General features: G+C 40.9%; 1 protein-coding gene across 9 annotated transcripts in view; it reads left to right on the top strand.

Annotated features, from left to right (window-relative positions):
• Positions 1 to 23,242, top strand: part of PPIP5K2 (diphosphoinositol pentakisphosphate kinase 2) — a 97,034-nt gene that overhangs the window by 63,090 nt on the left and 10,702 nt on the right. For 2 of the 9 annotated variants that reach the window (XM_048849513.2, XM_048849517.2), the window contains exons 22-28: positions 12,499 to 12,606; positions 12,691 to 12,807; positions 13,647 to 13,820; positions 16,485 to 16,658; positions 17,929 to 17,998; positions 20,104 to 20,223; positions 21,108 to 21,170. In XM_048849513.2, coding sequence (XP_048705470.1) covers positions 12,499 to 12,606; positions 12,691 to 12,807; positions 13,647 to 13,820; positions 16,485 to 16,658; positions 17,929 to 17,998; positions 20,104 to 20,223; positions 21,108 to 21,170 — 826 coding nt within the window. The other 7 variants (XM_075128599.1, XM_048849518.2, XM_048849519.2 and 4 more) reach the window with 7 other exon arrangements.

The following is a 23,242-nucleotide window of genomic DNA, read 5'->3' on the forward strand; positions in this document are numbered from 1 at the left end:
AAAATTGTTTACAATTGGTCCTTAAAACTAACTTGGTGGTGTCTAATATGCAACACATGAATATATTTCACTTAGCTTAAACACCCTACACCTGGTAGCTGCCTCATCAGAAATCAAGCAGGACACTTTCCAAAGTTCTGTCCCTGGAACTTAAGAAGAATAATTTCTCCTCCCAGGTTATTGGTAAGATAGGCAGAAAAATTAATGTTTTACACTTAGTGTCAAATTCTCACATCTGCACCACAAATCATAAAACTAATGTACACTTTTTATTTGAAAGAGTAACATGGTCTTTGTCATATCTGGCAATAGCATCTTATTTATGCAGCATCATAGCAGTGTTTAGAATTTTACAAGCAGTTAAATATTTTTCTTGTGGACACAAATCCTGAAGAGCATAAAACCTAACTCAAAAGGATGTGGTACCAAGAGAATGATTGCTGAGTAAGAATTGGATCCTGCACTAATATGAGTCTGGGCGATGGTAAAATAGAGGTAGAGAAGAGAGATTAGGGGGAAACACAAATTCTTCTTTGAGAAGATGCAGCCATATATTCTACGTAGGTGTGTGCACGCCCAATGCACCAGAGCAGGATAACTTTGCCTACCAGTACTTGTAGATGGGCAGTGCTCGTGTCTCGTAACTATAGCCCTGGCTATATCAGGTGGCGCTGCCCCAACCCCCCTCAGTTCTTTCCTACCGCCCATGGCTGGAGTTGCAGCTCTGTGTGGCTCCTAACCTCACAACCTCTCTATTTCTGAGTGACTTTTTCTAGTTGGAGATAGTTAACTAGTACCCTTAGTATAGTGTTAGTTAGCTTTAGTTTAAACATTTCACTGGTGATGCCTTCACCATGGTTTAAATACTGTCATGTGGAGGAATGATCACTGTACACGGTGCTTGCTGTGCTTAGGCAAAGCCCATGCCAAGGAGTGGTGGTGAGAGATCTTCGTCTAAATCAGCACTTACTTGAACAGGCCACGTGGCCTGCTTCAGCACCAAGACTTACGTTGGATTGGATGTCACCCTTGGGTTCTGAGAGTGCTGCTACTTTGCGTTCTGGAGCTGGCACCTTTCCAAAGAGACACAGGAGTCACTCCTCCTCAACTGCACTGAAGAAAAGACCACACGTAAGACCATCAAGGTTACTCCAAATCGTGTGGGGACTCATCTGTCCCTTTCAGAAAGAGTGCAGATTGGCATGATGTGAATGTTGGTACATGGGATGGATCAGGTCCAGTCAACCACTTTCTAGTACTGCACAAGGAAGTGAGAGACCCCTTACTGTCGACTCCAGTTCGGACATGGGGCGTTTGTTGAGTCTGGTACCAACGAGGGCAGTGCCAGCACTGGCTGTTTCTGTGTCAGCAGCGTATCCAGCAACAACGGATCTCCTCTGCCTTTTTGTCTCAACCTCTCCCTTGGCCCAGGACTTTGCCATTGCTGTGTCATTTATAGGCTCGTTGGCTAGGCGAGCTGCTGAACCTGGGGTTCTGTCAGCACCGCACCCTGGTGTTTCCCTTCCATAGTCAGTGGAAGCAGGAACCAATGCCAGGCTCAGCACAAGGGACGTCCTTAGCGTAGAGAACGTCTTCAGCACCCCTGCTGTTGGCTCAGCCAATGTTACTGTGGCAGCACTCGCCGCCCTCCACTTTGCCACAGTCACGTTGGTGCCGCTGCCAACTTCGGGGTTGACACCACTTCTGGTGCCAGAAACAACAAAGGTGTACTCAGTGCCAGCGACAGCATTTCCACCGTTGCCGCCAGTTCCCTCTTCGTTCTGGTGTATGGACGAGTCAGTTACTCAGACCTTCAGGGCTGGCTCCACCTTTCTCCCCTGGAGCCCGGTACTCCTTTACTTCTAGGTTGGGATCATCCTCCTCCCATTTTCCATCGCCTGATCCACACTGGCGGCCATTCATGGAACACTGTGGGTACCAAGATTGGCACTCATCTTGTGGGGAGGACTATGGATTTTTTACTTCAAGGGCTCCTGTGCCTTTGATCAGATATTTTTGGTAATGATGCCCATTTAGCCCATTCATTCCTTGTGTCCTGCACCGAGACTACATGGGGCTGTGCAGACAAACAACTCTCAATTCCTTCTCAACTAACTGCCTTTGGCCCGAGACAGATTCTGCAACTTTTGCCTCTTCTCTGTTCAGCATTTGGATAGTTAGTTACTTTCCTTCTCTTGTTCTTTCCCTTAAAATTGTTTTTAAAATCTTTTTATTCTTCGTTTAGAACTTCGTCTTCTTTCGGGTTATCTTTTATTTTGTAATTTTTTCCTTGGGAATGCTGAGTTCCCTGGGATTCAAGATGGGTGTCTCATGCCACGAGGCTATTCTAATCAGTGATGGCCATCCCCAGTGCCTTGGCTGTTTGGGTGATACCCATATGCCTAGTAAGTGCAAGATCTGCACATCCTTCAAAAGTAGATCCTGAAAAAAATAGGGGAATCAAGATTGAACTTCTAACGATAGAGCAAGCCTTACATTCAGCTTCAGAGCCAAGGGCAGAGGACCTCCCCCCCACCCCCCGTACATAGATCTCCCAGTACCAATAGTGCCCCGTCCATGCCAAGACTTCAGTCAACAGAGACCACTAGAAAGGTAGGAGGTACTGCAACATCAAGTACTTCTACAGTAGCAAAGTCCTCATCTGCCTCTAAATAGGAGGAGGTAGGGAGTAAATCTCCAAGAGAATCTCAGTCACCAAAGCACGAGAGAGCTACAGAGACCCCAAGGGGAGTTCCATGCAGGCTTAGAGTGATGCTGGTACTGCAAAGGCAAAGAAGAAAACTCAGTCTAAGACAGACTTGGTATCGAGTTTGGGTACCTGGATCCGAACTGGCAGAGACATAGGTGGAAAGAGTTATAAGCCTGTCCTAGAACAACACTCAGTACCAATATCAAGGAAGTCAACTGTACCAAAGACTGCCAAATCTCATATGGTACCAAGGGAATTGGGACTGACACAGTCCCAGGCCAGGCTCTCAGTGCCAATTACATTGATACAGAAACCATACTTCAGGCTTTCTCCCAGACCAGTCTCTACTATCAGTAATTCAAGAGTTCAGGTACCTAAGGACTCTGCTCTTCAGAGCCAGAGTCTCCCCTATTAATGAGTGCTGGGGTTTGTCAGTGTCAACAGCTGCTCAGTCACCACCCCCTGTATCACATAGGAACCATGCTTGCCCTCGTCGTCTTTGCAAGCTGAACAACTTCCCACCATACTCTGGAGTATGTGGAATAGGATGCTTCAGATTCTCAGATCTCTGTGCAGTGTTCCCCTGTCTATTCTAGAACTCATCACTATCCCTCCTGCCCTGATGTTTTGCAAGAGGATAGACCTCAAATGAACACCCTCCTGGCAGAAACACAGATGCCTCAACCTATGCCTTTTGGCCCCCCTCAGTGGCCTTTCTGGGATCCGTGGATGTTCTGTCACCAGAAATTTGTGATGCGGTCTTCACACCACCAGAGGGAACAGAGAAGGACCCATTCTCCTTAACCCCCTTTACAGCCAACCATGCCAGACGAAGAGACCTTTGAGGAACAAGGGCAGACAGGGAGGTAACACCTCTTATGAATGTTTCCTCTTCATCACCAGATGAAGCTGTCATGCCTCCACCACCTTCTGTGGAAGATGACTTCAGACCATTTCAGGAACTGATGACACAAGTTGCTGACATGCTTTAGATTCCCTTAGAGCAGCAGTTCTCAACCGAGCAGGTTTCAGGGGGTTCGCCAATTAGTCGGCACTAAATTTGCTGGGGCCTAGGGCAGAAAGCCAAAGCCAGAGCTCTGCCGTGGCGGGTCTGAAGCCTGAGCAGCTTAGCTTCATGGAGCCCCCTGTGGCGTGGGGCCATGAGCAATTGCCCTGGTTGCTACTCCCTAACTCTGACCCTGGCTTTTATATTTAGAAAAACAGTTGTTCCACATGTGGGCTCTGGAGTTTTTAAGCATATTGGCTGGGCCTCAGAAAGAAAAATATTGAGAACCCCTGCCTTAGAGGAGATTCAGGAGTCCCACCATAAGCTCCTAGACATCTTACACACCTTGTCATCGATGAGAATTGCCATTCAAGTGAATGAAGCTCTTATGGAGCCCTCTAAGACTGTTTGGCAAACCCTAGCTACAACACTGCCTACCTCCAACAGAGTTGATAAAAACTATTATGTTCCTGATGGAGAATCAGAGTTTCTGTTCTCTCACCCAGCTCTGAACTCCCAAGTAGTAGATGCGTTAATGAACGAGGTAGGCAACATAGCTCAAGTCCAGTCCATACAGCAAGGACCATAAGAGGCTCAAACTTTCTGGCTGCAAGTCCCATCAGCTATAACTACATTTTCTCAACCGTCCATGACCTCCAAGTGACAATTTTGATGATTTGGTCAAGAGTCTGAACCGTTCCCAGTTGAAGTGGCTTTCCAGCTGCAACATCCTACCCCCTCCCTCCTTTCGGATGCCACCTCTCCCATTTTCAGGATGCATGCGAGCATATAACATCGGACAAATGGGTTTTGGAATCCATAACTTCTGGTTGCGCTATCCATTTCAAGATTATCCCTCCTATCCATCCCTGTCCCTCTTTAGGGATCCTTCTGGTGGTCAAGTACTAGAACAAGAAGTGACCTCACTTCTAAATTTAGGAGCAATAGAACCCATTCCTATGCAACATGGAGGAAGTGGATTTCATTCAGATATTCCCCCAAAAAAGGGAGTGTGGAGACCAGTTTTGGACCACAGGTCTCTAAACAGATATTTAAAACAACAAAAATTCAGGATGGTGACCCTGGCAGAATAATTTGGTCATTCGAATTAGGAGATTTGTAGGTCAAGAATCGCGAACTAGACACATGTTTTCATGATGCTGTTTGCCTATTACATAGGAGGTTTCTTCATTGCCAGATCAACAATGAACAATCAACACAAGGTGCTTCCTTTTGGACTATCTTTAGCACAAAGGATGTTCTCAAAGATGCTGGCAGTAGTTGTTGCCAACCTTTGTCATTTGGGCATAATCATTTTCCTGTATTTAAATGGTTGGCTGAAAAAGAACAGATCCTATTGGGAAGTGCTGGAGTTAGTAAAGATCACATGTTCTCGGTTTTATAGCCTAGGCCTTCAAATCAATATCAAAAAGTCCATTTTGACTCCACTATAGTGTCTAGATTTTGTAGGGGCTTTCTGGATGCATTGACAGGCAGAGCATACCTAGCAACTAGCAGATTTCTCGCACTAGTGAATCTTATCTCAAGAATTCAGGGCAGCGCTCAACTTACAGCAAGAGATTGCCTTCAGCTGCTGTGATGCATATACACATATTTCTATGTAGTGCAGCATGCCAGGTTAATATATACAAGGTTTACATGGATATGCAAACCCCACAAACATAATCTAGGCAGGTTACTGTGTGTTCCCCAATAAGTTCTACATTCACTTAACTGGTGGAAGAACCTGAGCAAGACCTGAGAGCAGTCAAAAATGTTTGCCTATGCTTTCTACCTCTAATCAGATTGAAGTCAGTAAAGATAATGACAGACAACGTGACGTGAGCGTATTATATTGAGTGCCAGTTGAGTCTTTGGGTTAAGTTTAGAGGCGAGAGCAACAAGGCTGATGTCATGGTGAGCGTCTGCTATGGACCAGGAGGATGAAGTAGACAAGACTTTCTTCAAACAACTAACAGAAGTTTCCAGATCACAGGCCCTGGTTCTCATGCAGGACTTCAGTCACTCTGACATCTGCTGGGAGAACAATACAGCAGTGCACAGACAATCCAGGAAGTTTTTTGAGAGTGTTGAGGACCACTTCCTAGTGCAAGTGCTGGAGGAACCAACTAGGAGCCATGCTCCTCTTGACCTGCTGCTCACAAACAGGGAAGAATTGGTCGGGGAGGTAGAAGTGGGTGGCAACATGGGCAGCAGTGACCATGAGGTGGTCGAGTTCAGGATCCTGACAAAAGAAGGGAAGGAGAGCAGCAGAATACGGACCCTGGACTTCAGAAAAGCAGACACTGACTCCCTCAGGGACCTGATGGGCAGGATCCCCTGGGAGGCTAATATGAGGGGGAAAGGAGTCCAGGAGAGCTGGCTGTATTTTAAAGAAGCCTTATTGAGGGCGCACGAACAAACCATCCCGATGTGCAGAAAGAATAGCAAATATGGCAGGCGACCAGCTTGGCTTAACAGAGAAATCTTCAGTGATCTTAAACACAAAAAAGAAGTTTACAGGAAGGGAAAACTTTGACAGATGACTAGGGAGGAGTATAAAGATATTGCTCGAGCATGCAGGGGTGTAATCAGGAACACCAAAGCACAATTGGAATTGCAGCTAGCAAGGGATATGAAGGGTAACAGGAAGGGTTTCTACAGGTATGTGAGCAACAAGAAGAAGAAAATGTGGGGAAAGTGTGGGACCCTTACTGAAAGAGGAAGGCAACCTAGTGACAGATGTAGAAAAAGCTGAAGTATTGAATGCTTTTTTTTGCTTTGGTCTTCACAGGCAGCACTGGGGAGAAGGTGAGCAGCCCACAGTGGTGAAAGAACAGGTTAAGGACTGTTTAGAAAAGCAGGACATGCACAAGTCCATGGGTCCAGACTAATGCATCCGAGGGTGATGAGAGAGTTGGCTGATGTGATTGGGGGAGGTCCTGGACAATTAGAAAAAGGAAAATATAGTGCCCATCTTTAAAAAAGGGAAGAAGGAGAATCCAGGGAACCTACAGGCTGATCAGCCTCACCTCAGTCCTTGGAAAAATCATGGAGCAGGTCCTCAAGGAATCCATTTTGAAGCAGTTAGAGGAGAGGAAGGTGATCAGGTGCAGCCAACATGGATTCACCAAGGGCAAGTCATGCCTGACCAACCTGGTTGCCTTCTATGATGAAATAACTGGCTCTTGGATATGGGGAAAGCAGTGGACATGATATATCTTGACTTTACCAAAGCTTTTAATACAGTCTCCCACAGTATTCTTGCCAGCAAGTTTAAAAAGTATGGACTGGATGAATGGACTATAAGGTGGATAGAAAGCTGGCTAGGTCATTGGGCTCAACATGTAATGATCAAGGGCTCGATGTCTAGTTGGCAGCCGATATCAAGCGGAATGTCCCAGGGGTCCGTCCTAAGGCTGGTTTTGTTCAACATCTTCCTTAATTATCTGGATGCTGGGATGGATTGCACCCTCAGCAAGTTCGCAGATGACACTAAACTAAGGCGAGAGATAGGTAGGCTGCAGGGTAGGGATAGGGTCCAGAGTGACCTAAACAAATTGAAGGATTGGGCCCAAAGAAATCTGATGAGGTTCAACAAGGACAAGTGCAGAGCCCTGCACTTAGGATGGAAGAATCCCATGCACCGCTACAGGCTGGGGATCCACTGGCTAAGTGGCAGTTCTGCAGAAAAGGACCTGGGGATTACAGTGGGCGAGAAGCTGAATATGAGTCAACAATGTGCCCTTGTTGCCAACAAAGCTAACAGCATACTGGGCTGCATTAGTAAGGGACAGAGCTAGCAGACCAAGGGACGTGATTATTCCCCTCTATTTGGCACTGGTGAGGCCACGTCTGGAGTATTGTGTCCAGTTTGGCGCCCCCCCCCCCCCACTACAGAAAGGAGGGAACTAGGCTTATTTAATCTGCAGAAGAGAAGAGTGAAGGGGGATTTGATAGCAGCATTCAGCAACCTGAAGTGAGGTTCCAAAGACGATGGAGCTAGTTCAAAGTGGCAGATAACAAACAAGGAGCAGTGGTCTTAAATTGCAGTGGGGGAGGTCTATGTTGGATATTAGGAAACACTATTTAACTAGGAGGGTGGTGAAGTACTGGAATGGGTTACCTGTGGGCAGGTGGAATCTCCATCCTCAGAGGTTTTTAAGGCCTGGCTTGACAAAGCCCTGGCTGGGATGATTTAGTTGGGATTGGTCCTGCTTTGAGCAGAGGGTTGAATTAGATGACCTCCTGAGGCCTCTTCCAACTTTAATCTTCTATGATTCTGTATCAAGTGTCAGAGAGGAACATGTTCCCCATCTGTCTTTGCTGAAGCAATAAAACTCTGTAATTGGTGCATAATGAACCACATAGTCATCTCGGCTTCTTACTACCTAGTTATTCAAAACACCATGGCAGACATTTCTTTCTAAATTATGAATGAGAACTGAACTGCAGAGTCCTTCACATGATATTCGCAGCTTGGTGGTTCTCATAGGTCAGTGGTAGGCAACCAGAGCAATCTGATTGTGGGTCGTGAGACATTTTGCTGACATTAACCATCCACAGGCACGGCCCCCCACAGCTCCTGTTGGCCGGGAATGGCGAACCATTGCCACTGAGAGCTGCGGGGGGTGGGGTTCTCTATTCACTCACCTCTCTACAGCAAGATTCCTGCAAGGTCTGTCAAATAGCTTCCCACAAATCAGAGACCCTACTCGTAGCTGGGACCAGAACCTGTTCTCAGTGGCTTTATGAAGTGTCTGTTTGAACCACTAGCTAGGTGTTCATTATTAGATTTATCTTTGAAGACAGCCTTTCTGGTAGCGATCACTTTTGCCTGAATGGTGGGAGAATTGATTTATAGTATTTTTCTGAAGAGGCAGTGTTATGGGCCTATTTAAGATTCTTACCTCAAATGTCCTCGGAATTCCCCATTAATCAAAGCATTCATCTTCTGGCTTTCTTCCCAAAACTACTTCGGACTAGTCAAGAAGCCTCTAGATGTGAGACGGGCATTTGCATTCTACCTAGACAGGACTAAACCATTTAGAAAATCTCTTAGACTATTTGTATCCGTTGCGGACAGAAACTAAATTGGTAATTTTGAAACAGTGGTTGTCTGTGTGAATCTCGGGTTTTATTAAGACTTGTTTCGACAGAGCTCATGTCCAACCCCCTTCAGGAGTGATAACACATTCTACAAGAGCATTATCTACGTCCGGGGTCTCAAACTCAATTTACTTTAGGGCCAGTGCCCGTCCTCAAATCCTCCCAGCGGGCCAATAATGTCACTCATGCTGCCCAAAACTCCTCCCCCCACCTGCCTAGGGCTCTGGGACAGAGTTTGGGTTGGGGAGGAGGTCTGGGGTAGGGAATTGCGGTGCAGGCTCTGGGAGGGAATCTGGGTGCAGAAGGGGTGAGAGGTTGGGCTCTGGGAGGGAGTTTGGGTGAGGGAGGGGGTCTGGGATGGAGTTTGGGTGCTGGGTGCAGGCTCTGGGCTGGGGCAGAGAGTGGGGGTGCAGGAGGAGGGGGGTGGGGTTGCAGCCTCTGGGAGGGGGAGGGAGTTCAGGCTCTGGGAGAGAATTTGGAGGTGGGAGAGGGTGTGAGAGAAGGGGTGTAGGCTCTGTGAGGGAGTTTGGGGGGTGTGGGGAGGGGGTGCAGGCTCTGTGAGGGAGTTTGAGGGCAGGAAGGGGGTGAGGGTGCAGGCTCTGGGAGGGGGTCAGGGTGTGTGGTGCTTACCTGGAGCTCCAAGGCAGGGTGGGCCAGGTGGCCTCTGAGCGCTGCTGCCCCAGCCCCTGCAGCTTTCCATTGGCTGCAGGGGCACTTGGGGCAGGGGCAGCGCGGGGAAGCACATGGAGCGGCCGGCAGACACATGGAGCGAGCAGTAGACGCCGCTCAGCTCTGCTGCGCTGCCGGGGCACTGAACTGTTTTAAATCACCTGTGGGGGAGGGAGCGCCCAGGGGCGGCAGGTGTGGACAAAGGAGAGACCCAGCCCAAAATTGCTGGAGCCCTGCGGGGAGGTTCACGGGCCGCGAGTTTGAGACCCCTGATCTACATCCTTCCTTAAGGATGTACCTCTTGTAGACATCTGTAGAGCAGCAACTTGATCCTCTGTTCATACCTTTTCTAATCATTACGCTCTGGTGCCCCTGGCGACATCAAATGCAGCTGTGGCCAATGCAGTTCTCTCTTCTGTATTGGACTGTGCTTCGAACCTTCCACCTCTTTAAGGGGATACTGTTTAGAAGCCACCTGAAGTGGAGGTCCCACAGAGCTGCTATATGAAAAAAGAAAGGGTGCTCTGCTACGTGCCCTCCTTCCCCTTTTCTTCAGAATTGCCCTTAAGGGATTCTCTGGTGGAGAAGGACCTGAGGGTGGTTTGCCTGCACAGCTCCATAAAGCCTCGGTGTGGGGCACGAGGATGCGTGGGTTGTATGTGTGGGCCAGATGGGCACTGCTGTCAAAAATATATGATCAAAGGTGCGGGGCGCAGTGGAACATCCACAGAGATACATCTCAAAGAACTCCAGTTACTGTGCAATGTGAGTAACCTCTCCTTGTGTTGGCTCTGCCTGAGCCTTGGCAGAATAAGGGTGCACTAATCAGCATGTTTCTCCTGCTCTGCCCAGTGGTGCAGAGCAGAAGGGATTTTATTTTCTGGTGGAATTTGTACTACTTGTTAGTAGAGCTGTCAATCGCAGTTAACTCACATGAATAACTCAAAAAATTAATCGCAATTAAAAAAATTAATCGCGATTAATCACACTTTTAATTGCGCTGTTAAACAATAGAATACCGGTTGAAATTTATTAAATATTTTTGGATGTTTTTCTACATTTTCAAATATATTGATTTCAATTACAACACAGAATACAAAGTTTATAGTGCTCACTTTATATTATTTTTATTACAAATATTGCACAGTGAAACAAAAAATCATATTTTTCAATTCATCTCATACAAGTACTGTAGTTCAATCTCTTTATCATGAAAGTACAACTTACAAAGTAGATTTTTTCTGTTACATAACTGCACTCAAAAACAAAACAATGTAAAACTTCAGAGTCTACAAGTCCACTCTTCTTGTTCAGCCAATCACTAAGAGAAACAAGTTTGTTTACATTTATGGGAGATAATGCTGCCTGCGTCTTATTTACAATATCACCTGAAAGTGAGAACAGGCTTTCGCCTGGCCCTTTTTGTAGCTGACATTGCAGATATGCTAAACATTATGTGCCAGACGTGCTAAACATTCATATGCCCCTTCATGCTTTGGCCACTATTCCAGAACATGCCTCCATGCTGCTGCTGATACTTGTTTAAAAAAAAAAAAAAAAAAAAAGCGTTAAATTTGTGACTGAACTCCTTGGGGGAGAATTGTATATCCTCCTGTTCTGTTTTCCTCGCATTCTGCTGCTTATTTCATGTTATAGCAGTCTCGGGTGAGGACCAATCATAGTTCGTTTTAAGAACACTTTCACAGCAGATTTGAAAAAACACAAAACATACCAATCTGAGATTTCTAAAAATAGCTACAGCACTCAACTCATGGTTTAAGAATCTGAAGTGCCGTCCAAAATCTGAGAGGGACAAGGTATGGAGCATGCTTTTTCAGAAGTCTTAAGAGCCACACCCCGATGCCGAAATTACAGAACCCAAACCACCAGAAAAGAAAATCAATCTTCTGCTGGTGTCATCTGACTCAGATGATGAAAATGAACATGTGTCAGTCCGCTCTGCTTTGCATTGTTGTTGAGCAGAACCCATCATCAGCATGGATGCATGTCCTCTGGAATAGTGGTTGAAGCATGAATGGGCATGTGAATCTTTAGCACATCTGGCACGTAAATATCTTGCGATGCCGGCTACAACAGTGCCATGAGAATGCATGTTCTAACTTTCAGGTGACATTGGTTACAATTTGTGGGAGATGATGCTGCCCACTTCTTGTTTACAAACTTGTTTGTCCGAGTGGTTGGGTGAAGTAGGACTGAGTGGACTTGTAGGTTCTAAAGTTTTGACATTGTTTTATTTTTGAATGCAGTTATTTTTTTGGATGTAATTGTACATTTGTAAGTTTAATTTTCATGATAGAGATTGGACTACAGTACCTGTATTAGGTGAATTGAAAGATATTATTTCTCTTGTTTTTTACAGTGCAAATATTTGTAATAAAAATAAATATAAAGTGAGCACTGTCCACTTTGTATTTTGTGTTGTAATTGAAATCAATATATATATATGAAAATGAAGAAAACATCCAAAAATATTTAAATAAATTATATTCTGTTATTGTTTAACAGTGCAATTAATTGCAATTAATTTTTTTAATTACATGATTAATCGATTAATTTTTGTAATTGCTGGACAGCCCTACTTATTATAAGTTTACTATGAGCTCAGTAATGGGTTTATTGATCACTGTTTGATTCAGTATTTTTATTTTTTACAGGGAAGGGCATTCTTGTTGAGGGGTACATTCTGTGGCTCACAGAAAATTCTCGAGTCATTTCTGCAGCCATAAAATTTCAGCAAATGCAAGGTTCTAAATGTGATCTGAACTTGAAGGGCTAGTCTTTGGTTTGTTTCTCTAGAATGTTTGTTTCATTTTCATTCATTTGGAGGAGCTGTGGGCATTTTGGGTTGAATGTAAAATTTATTTTTAAAATATGAATTAAATATTCATAAGTTAAGATCACCTTTTTCTCTTAAATCACTTCAATTTTATTTTCAAAGGTTTTTTATTTAAAATGTGTTACAAAATGTTTCCATTTCTTTAAGGAGTCAAAAGAGGAACAGTGGAAACGAGCTATGGACTATCTCAATATTGTCAGTGAACTCAATTACATGACCCAGATTGTTATCATGCTGTATGAGGATCCAAACAAGGTAAGTAAATAAAATTGATAAATATGTACAGAAATATGATTAGTTCAAACCGTGTTTTAAAGAGTAGATATTCATTGTCTTTAGGAACTTTCTTCAGAGGAACGTTTTCATGTGGAGCTTCACTTTAGTCCCGGAGCTAAAGGCTGTGAAGAGGATAAAAACTTACCAGCTGGTTTTGGATATAGACCTGCCTCCCGAGAGGTAATACTTCTGGCATACTTAGATCAAAAGTTCAAGGATTCTCTGTTCATGAATATGTTCCAATAACTTTTGTGTTAATCACTGGAGAATTAGTTAAAAAGAACGACGCATGATTTTGAATTAACTTTGTGTGTATTGTATGCATATAAAAAAATAAACTAGTGTACTATAAGTAACAGTTATAGTCATAATTCAGGCCCTCTGATTTCAAATAGATACTTTACTTCAATAAAAGGTGTATACTCACCTCATTTGTTTTTACTGCCTTTGTAATTGCAACCTTTTATGGTTTTGCCTAATTTGTTGTTGGAGATAGTCCTGTTTCTCCAATGTTCTGACAAATGCATAAGAAAAAATATTAATTGGAATTTTGGGGAATATTGGCTAGTGAGACTAGATTATATTTTTCAGTTTGTATCTGTGTACATCTATATAGTTAAACAATTTGGTGTTACAAATGTTAAGACTCCGTGGGTGAAATACTGCCCCCATTGAAGTCTGTGGGAGTTTTGCCATTGACTTAAATGGAACCAGGATTTTACCCTTTACATATTCAGTGAAACATGTAAGAAGACATGGTGGTGTAAGCAATGATATGGTCACATTGTCACATGTTGTAGAAGAGAGTTAAAGTAGCAAATTCTTTTTCTAGGTATATAAAAAACAGTATTTGTATGGTTTAAGAACCTTGTGTCACCAAACTTCATGCATATAATTAATGCTTTACTACATACAAAAAATGCTTAAATTATTCTATAACTGATTTCCTTAATGGATTTCCATGTCCAAATAGTACAACGTATGTAGATAACTTGAACAGGTAATATCTTTACTTGTAGAATGAAGGCTCAAAGAAAATCTGCCATAAAAATGATAGTGATGAGGAGTCACATACTTCTAAAAGGGATGAAACGGATCGATCAGTAGTGGTATTCAAGCCAATGGTGTCAGACCCAATTCACATACACAGAAAGTCGCCCCTTCCAAGATCCAGGAAGATTGGTTCTGTTGAAGTAAGTGTTTCGGTCACGGTGCATGTCTACTGAAATGAATTCTTCATTTACTTCTAACAAAAAGTAAAGACTATTCTGTTTTTGATTACACAAAAATAGAATGGTGTCATTCCTCTCAAAGTGGTGCTGTTATTCCATGGGAAATTCTCCATGGCAATGGTTGTCTGAAAGGAATTTCAGAAACAGCATATGACTGTTGGGCCATATAAATTCTTTTTCTTTCCTTTAGTATTTCAAATCTTATTATATAACTTTTATTCTATGACAATGAAGATGCACATTTTTTTGTCTCAACTCTTTCTTCTCCAAGCTGACTAACGTACATTGCTTGCATATGCATTCTCACAAGACTGCTGCTAATGGAAACAAAATATTGAGCTTTTTCATTTGTGGGGATTGGGGTGGGGGAAGGAGAGGTGGCTGCAAGAAAATTTCGCCATCTACAATTAACTTTCATAGGGAGCAGCTGATTCCAGTGGCACAGTGGTTGAAGGTAAGAGAGCAAATTGGCAGCATGCTTTGAGGGGCAGGGAATGTGTGTTTTCCAGAGTCTTCAGATAAGTGCCCTAAGACTTTCTGTGCTCCCGGTATAAAGGCCATGACACCAAGGAGTTGAGAAACTGTCATAAAAGGTGCTCTAACATCACAATAGTGGGGCAAGTCAGTGATGATTCAGTGTATGCCATTAATATGGCTGAACAGTAAAGACTCTGTTGGTGCACACTAGTACCTCAGTGACACTGAGGGTAGGTTTACACTTAAAATACCACAGTGGCATAGCTGCACCGGTGTAGCTGCACTGCTGTAGCACTTCCCTGAAGACGCTCCTACCCTGAGGGGAGAGCTACTCCTGTTGGTGTAGTTAATCCACCTCTGCAAGAGATGATAGCTATGTCAATGGGAGAAGCCCTGTTTGGGGCTGTTTACACCGGGGAGTAGGTTGGTATAATTGCATTGCTCAGGGGTATGGATTTTTCACACCTTTGAGGGACATAGTTACAACAATGTAAGTTTATAGTGTAGACCTGGCCTGACACTAGAACATAAAATGTGCAGTTTACTACCTTATTCTCAGTTGCTTAAAACCTCAAAGAACTGTATGCCCTTTTCCCTGCATATTGTCTCAGGAATAGGTGCTTATATAGAATGGGTACCTCAATAGTAAGAATTCCAAGTAACTTGGTTACTGTCAACATGTGGAGAATAATACGGATGGTTTTGTTTTATTATGATCCATATATAACATAAAAAAATTAAGAGGTGATATTTGTGAATGTATTGCAGGGTTGCATTTCCTGTTTTAACATAAGCAATGGAGGAGTAATATCAATGTTTTTGAAAGTGGCTTTCATTCTGATCATGCAAGCTCCCTTCCTAGAGAGAAGTTCACGTGCAGTTTTATAGTATTTCAAATTTTTAACCATTTTCATTCTCTGTAAATTTTCAGAAGCTGCTTTCAAGAGGTATTATTGATATGCATTGCTAAACTTTGACTTTCAGCAGGTAAAACATTCAAGTAGAATCTGTTCCAGCATCCAGCTTTTATGGAAATTCTAAATTTTTACTTCCTATTGAATAATAGTCTTTGATTTTACTCATATAGCTGTGAAAGTTTGTGCAAAAAAGGTAAATTGGAAGAGCTAATATATTTGTGTCTGCCCTCACTGAAATCTGCAAAACAGTCTTTGAAGAATTTTGACCAATTGGTATCTTGAAAGTATAGTTTGACTTCATCTTAAATTGCCTTAGTATTATTTTTTTTAAAGATAAGACTCTTTCCACTCCAGTTCATTCATTTAAAGGGACACTGTCAGGTAGTTTGGGCTCAACCTAAGTCTTTTTTTTTTTTTTTTTAATTTTTATAATCTGTAGTAAAATAAATTTAAAGTTTTGAATTTTATGTGGGTTATAGTCTTCAGAAGGGTCTAATACAAACATGGCTGCATTGTACTAGTGCATGGAGAAAGAAATGAAGTTGAGTAGTCTCATTTCCTTGAGCTTACAATTAAATGGAAAAACTAAAGAATATAAATTGTGAGAAACAAATTTATATTTCTAAAAAGGTTCAGTGTTGTTTAATCTAGGTGGTATTAACACAGGTAGAAGAATATTGCTTTTTTTTGCCTGACATTGTCCCTTGAAATTTCTTTCTACTCTTTGGCGCCAGAAGTTCCTTAGTGCTTTAAGGTTAAGAAATCCTTCTTGCCACTCCTCGGGGGTCAGTCATGTAATCTCCAGTCCCATTCCAAAATCCTCTGGCTCTTTGAAATAAGTGGTAGTACTTTAAATGCAAAAGAAAAATCTATTAAATAACAGATAGAAAAGCTTACCATACGTTGAAGGGGGAAAAACTATTAAACAGTATGTTCAGAGTAACACATGTGTTCTGTTACCAGTTCATTTTTAAAGCTGTGGACCAGTTTTTGACTACCATTGTTCTTCTATCTTGCTATTGGTAAAATTGTAGTCTACCAGAAACTTGGTGAAAGTAGTAGATTAAAAGATGTAGTTTGAAATGTTAGTTATTCCTAATTACTGTTTAATAGTTTTAAAGCTGTATATGAAAGAGTGCAAACAAACTGTATTTTTTTTTTCTGATCACTGGCTCTGTGGAATCTAACTTTGCATGATTTGCTGTTTTTTTGCCCCCTTTCTCACTTCCAGGAAGAGAGCCCCCTGAGTGTGTCTAGCCCAGAGTGTATTGGTACCTGGCTGCATTACACCAGTGGTGTGGGTACTGGGCGTCGAAGACGCAGATCAGGGGAACAAATCACTTCTTCCCCTGTCTCCCCTAAATCATTGGCTTTCACATCCAGTATTTTTGGCTCATGGCAACAGGTTTTTAAACTTTACTTCATTAAACATTATTATGCATTCCAAGCAGCAACCAACTGTCTTTAAGGACATCTAATCCCTTGTTATGGATTACATTCCAAGTAAATTCTTACACTTGTCATTAAAATGCACTTTTAAAAATACTAGTTACTTCCAAGAATATTGGGGGAGGAAGGAGGAGAAAGCAAATGCATGTTTTTCACAGAATTTTCACTGAATTAGATATTTCCACAGTGAATTAGTTTTTTTTTACAGGAATTGTAAACATTAACGCTCCAGAAAAGGCATAGACTACTGTCTAATGAAACTGACTTCAGCTTTGGCTTAGTTGTCCTTTAAGACTTTAAAAACAGCATTGCTTAATTTGGTGGTAGGTAAATTGAAACTTTTTTTAAATAAATGACAGACGATGCCACTTAAAATAATTGATGTGGGGTCTGATATCACTATTCAAAACTTGTTTTGTATAGATCATATTTTCAGTGGCCTGGTATTAACTGAGCAGGAAACAAACTCTAGCACTAACCATTCTTGCCTTCACTCCTATATCTGGAGATATCTAATTAAAAAATCAAACACAGTACTTCATCCATTGAATTGTACAATATTTTGAAGACTTTTGTCTAAATATTGGGGAAAGAGCAGGACAAATGACACAGTCAAAATATCGGTGACGATCTAAAGATTGCTCAATTCAAAATATTGTCTGTATATAGGACAATGGATGGTGTTCTAACCATGCCCGTTTCTTTTTCTAAGAGTTTCAATAATTTCCATTTCCTTTTTGGAAATTTAAGGAACTTGTATATGGTAAAAGAGTGTATCAGTAAAGGCTGTGAGCATCTGAAGGCTATGCTGATAGAGCCCGTGCATGGATCAGTGACTGTATGGTGACTTCAACAGCCTGTCTGTCTTTCCTTCCCCGCTCCCATTCCCCTTTCAATACAGGAGCAGTTTAGGAGTGTGCATTTGGTAAAATAAAGTAAAATCTGTCTCAACTGTCTGTGGTTTCATCTCTGTCTTGGTCTGTGTTCTTTTTAATTCTGAATGCCCGCTTTGCACCACCTCATTGCAAGGACTTCATATGTGAAATGGACTCCCTTCACAAGGGGATATTGCATGATCTTTCATATTTCGTTTATGTATTTCTACTAACATTTATCATACAGCTTATTAACACTTGTCGGTCTGGAGCAGGCCAATATATCAAGTTTAGTGGACACTTCATGCTGCTATTCTATTTTTTTCTTATTTTTCTGTTTTCCATATGCAGGTCCTCTCGGAGAACAATAGTAACTTACGAACACCAAGAACTATTCTGGAACAAAAGCAGAGTGGTTTAGGTATGTACATGCAATTGAAATTTTGTTTCAAGTAAGCAGATTTTCCAATGCTTTTTGTTTTGCACACAGATATATGATCTTGGATTTTTAAAACTCTTGTGTAAACAAGAGCAAAAAGTATTTTGAATATAATAGTATCTACTAATTCATTGGGACAGTATAACCCACTGAGTTGACCAATATTTCAGCAGAAAAAGTTCTTTTAATGGAAACAGGATCTTAGGGAACAGTAAAACAATTGAGACTGTTCACTGATTCTTTACTCTGACCAAAGAAAGTTCTCAGGGTTATTTTTAATTTTAAATTATGACTGACATGTTAATATTTTTGTGGAATTCTTTGATTAAGCAAAAGCCCCAGTATGCAAACTGTTACAAATACTTCTCAAGCGAAAATAAATGTCTTCTCCTGTGGTCAGTTAAGACAACTGAAGAGATACTAGTGGGTGCAAAGAAACCCCAGCCTCCTGTCCTTCACCAAGAAACTTTAGTTTCTAATGAGAGACTGAGGTTTTTGCACCTCCCTCTTATTCCCGCCCTCAAGTATTCCTATCAATGGACAGAATAATTAATTTTAACTGTGAATTATAACATCTTAACTTGCTTTAATTCAGGAAATGTTCTTCTGCTGTTATCATGAAACAGGCATTACGGTTATTATGCATTAGATAGGAAATCTTGTGCTACTGTAAGTTAGTTGTATCTTTTTCTGTAAATGCAAAAAATTGTCTGTTTTCAGAAATAACTAACTCAGGACACATTAAACAAAACACACACATAAATACTGTACATTGCACGTTAGAAGTAAAAGTTCCACTATCTTTCCATTTAAGGCTTTGTACTTATTTGTATGTCTTATTGTTATGATATTCTTACTCCTGTTACATTTTCCTAGTAAAATGTATACATCTTGTGGTCTTGACTACTGAAGCCAATCTTTCTAACTTTTTGCTAAAATTATAGTACCCTTCTTCGATGTGACACAGTATAGTTTGTAGAAGCTGTTACATTTGCATGCATAGTTGAAGGTATTACTTTGTTGAAAAGGCTTTTGCCATAGACCAGGCACCAATTTATATCAGCCATGATTCATCACATGTACTACTAACGTTTCCCATTGTTGGAAGGCAATAAATCAGTGGGTAGGTGGCTGTTTTTAAATATCCTGCCATGTATATGAAATACAGACAATGAAATCTGAACTGGGCCTCCATCAAGTAATAACATTGGCTTTACAGAATAATAATGAAGATTAAAGGAAAATACAAATTCTAGACAGAGTAATTTCTTCCCATTTTCTTAATTTGGATGAGATTTTCATAGTATGGTGGACTATGTAAACAAAATGTCTTCACACTTAAGTGTATGAATGGTATTTCATCAATTACTTGTTAAACCACTTGTAATGGTAAAATTGTTCATGATTGGGCAACAAAAGTATACAGGTTTTTACATGGAGGACTACTTAATACAAGGGTCTTCTTTAGGAAAGAAGTGAAGCTAAACCTGGTGAAACTTCTGCTTTAAAATTCTATAGTTGGCTGTGACAATAGCTGAAATACCGATACAAGAATGGATAATTTGGTTAACTTGTTTCATGTTAAATCATGAGTGATGGAAAGTGAAATTTTTCTGTGAAAAGTCTGAGGAAAATGTGTGAGTACTTGAAGTTACAGACTGCCATGTCAAGGGGGTCAATTTCCATGAAAGCAATAAGCAAGATTTGCCAGGTTATATTTGTTTCAGAACTGCAGGTTCTAAAACATGTAACTTCCATGTCTTTTTTATTTATTTATTTATTTATTTACGTTGATGCTAACTGGTAATTTTTATTTACCGAACCTGACAACGGGAAATGAAGTCCCTTTGTTAAAGTCCAGTCCTCTCTAGTCACATGTAGCAGAGGGTGGTCAAATGTGTAGAAGTTACAATAAATTATGGTAGTTACAACCACTGTGACATTATAAGCATATTGTGAACTGTTCAAGGCACTGCCAAAGGCTGCCTTTTGTGTGGTAAGAGCCATGTGCTTGCATGCTGCATGCATCCCCAATGTGAATGGAAGAGCACCTGGTTGTTGTATGTATTTTCTCTAACTCCCATCAGGGTCTCACTGTGCGGGCCTGTTTAGCACCTCAGTACTCGGGGGTTCTTCAAGCGCACCTAACCTACAGGATTATGCTCGTACTCAACGTAAAAAGCTGACTTCTTCTGGCTGCATAGATGGTATGTGCACACTCTCTCAGATGCACACACAAATCCATGTGCACACATTGAAGTTCTAAAGATGAACCCTAGGCTACTGATTCAGTGGAATCGTAGAATCCTTTGTCTTAGTATTAATTAATTGTACGACTTTCTACTGCCTCTTTACTGCCCATAGCTTGGTTATATTAGTTTAATGACACAGTTAATCCTTATTCCTGGCTTCTCTATTTGGTGTACCGTGTAGACAATATACATTGAAAGATTTTCAGCATGTACAGTTTAAGAACAATGAAGAGGTGAAAATGTAGTTGGAAGTGCTCATCACTTAAGCCTCTGATTTTGATAATTAGGTATTGACATTGAATTGAAACATATTACATTGCATGCAGAATTTACAAGGACTCAAAAGGAAAAGACCAGCTTGATATTACTGAGTGAAAATTTTAGGATTCCTTTTTGGTGGGTGTGTGGCTGTGGATAGAGGAGTGATAGGTTTTAGGCTTCAGTAATCTTGGGTAGAATAGCTTTCACAGCAGGCTTCAGCATTTAAAGAAAATGTGCTAATTTACTTTTTTAACACTAAGCGTCGAGCAGTATTAATGTAATTTTTTCCAACATTCACTCTTCTCAATGTTCAGCTCTAACCAGATATAACTTTGTATGCCAAAATCACCAGCTCATCCTGCTTTTCTTTCATACACTTTATTAAATACCTTGCAGTTATCAATGAAGCCACATTTTCTACTTTTAACCTCTTTTTGGCCTCTGTCCCTTTCCCCTGGTCCTTTCTGCATGCCACTTAATTCTAACGTTTTCATCTTTTTTCTTCTTTCCTTTTTTGAAATGTGTCCCTCTTTTGGTAGCTGTTATGAATTTCAGGTACCTGTTTTTCTCTTTCTCAGACACCACACGTGGTTCTGCTGTTAAAAGATTTTCTATCTCATTTGCTCGACACCCAACCAATGGTACGTTTTGCTTTTATTTAAAAAAAAAAAAAAATCCCTTGCTTCATCCCTTAATTTCATTTTATTTCAAATACGGGGTGTACAGTTTCGTCCAATCATTTGTCCTTCCTAACTTCAACCAAGCACAGTTCCAAACATATTCATAATCACTAGATACATTGATATAGTCTTAAATACCTCCTTTATTATTCATTTATATAAATATGATTTCAAAATTCACTCATCAGAAAATCTTGTGAAAATGGAAATATTGCTTATAATCATGAATTCTTTGACAATTTGCATTCTTTCCAGTGTCTCAAATGATCAGACTGTGTATGGTATATGATAAAAACAAACTTTTCTGATCTTGAATGGCATATACTTCTCAATAGTTTAACATTCCACTTCTTGCTCTTCCTGCTGCTGCGCTCCACTGTTTCCCTGAGCCTTCTGAATCTAGATAAAATCACAGTACCTGACAACAGGCGTTTGCTACCATCTTCTTGAAGTGTCACTTGATTAAAAAGTAAACTAAAATGTAGGATCCATTTCAGTTAATCTGCAGTTCTGATGACTGAACAGAAAAACTGCTACTTATCCTTGTCATACTTAATGATCAATATGTTCATCACGTATGCCAGTTACTTGAATACTTCACTAATAATCAGTTAGAGTTGACTTCGTCTTGTGTTGACCTCTTGAACTCTATGGTGAAAGCTAACTCATCTCCAGTCTACCATATTTTAATGAAGCCTATCTTAACATATGCAAGTTGAAAGTATGAAATATGTTACTCATTACTTTCTAGCTCACTACATAGGCCCTATAGCATGCCCTTTTCATAGAAGTTGGCTTCAATCTTCAGCAATTATCACATCTTAGTGTAGATTTTTTCCAGATTTTTTTAATTACCATTTTAAAACTGACACAATACAGTGGCAGGGTAATAAGGTCCTGCCATTGAAAGTGAAGTGAAAATAGCCATAAAGATCTGTGCTATTGACCTCCAACAAACATTTTACTTAAAAGATGGTTCAGGTTAAAAAAACAAAAGAAAAAGCATAGTTCTCACTTTGTTTTGCTTCTGAATAAAGTCATGAAGTAGTACTTAAAATATTGTATCCATTTGGAATTTTTAGTCAATTTTTTACTGCAGTGGCTTCCTGAAGAAAGTGTTTAGTATAAACTGTTAGAACCATCACCAAACCTACAGTTATTAAAAAGGTTGTAAAAGGCTGACTTAAACATCATCCTTGAAAATGAGAAAGGTGGGCCTTACTCTATATTAAAATCAAGTCAGATAATCTAAACAAAAGAGATGTACTTAAAAACTCAGTGTTGGCAAAACATTTGAAAGTTGGAAGGTGAGACTAGATTCACGGTGTAGAATCTGTTATGTAACAGTTTCAAAAAATTCGTTCTAAAGGGAACAGGCAGCAACAAACTTTTTGTAACTGGATAATTTTTTAATAAAAATCTCTATTTAAACACAATTACTTTATTGTGTACATTGTGTATTCTGATTCATTTAATATAAATATTTTTCCACATACCTTTTACAATTTAACGCATGCCACATGTGCTCCTGTGAATCCTAAATGCATTCCCTGAGGTGTTCCAGGTTCCCAAGTGTTCTCTACCAACTTTTTAAAATTATCGTTGTTTGTCTGTCTTCTGGACTGTCATTTAATTCTCCCTTTCACTCTTTTATTTCCATAACTTTGTGATGTCATTACAACCTCTAACCCATTTCACAGACACTCTCCACCCCCTTATTTTCCACCCCCCCCCTTGCCCCTTCATCTTTTAATTCAAGGAACACATTGAAACAAGTAATCTGACAGTGCTTTACCTTATTTTGTGGGGCTCTATGCAGAACATCCACACCTCTTTAGTGCTGGTCCATTTCCTCTGTGGAATTTCTAGGCGCCAGTGGTATGTGTTTCTAGCTATTAAATGTAAGACAGTAGGATGACTTTTTAAATTGCTGTGTTAACCCTTTCGTTGTCTTGTATTTTGAAGGGGTTACAGGTGAATACAACCAAAACCCAAGGGTGGGTAGTTGGCAGGCACATATATTATTTAAAGGG

Source organism: Caretta caretta, chromosome 5 (genome assembly GCF_965140235.1).
Source record: "Caretta caretta isolate rCarCar2 chromosome 5, rCarCar1.hap1, whole genome shotgun sequence".
In the NCBI taxonomy this organism is placed as follows: domain Eukaryota; kingdom Metazoa; phylum Chordata; order Testudines; family Cheloniidae; genus Caretta; species Caretta caretta.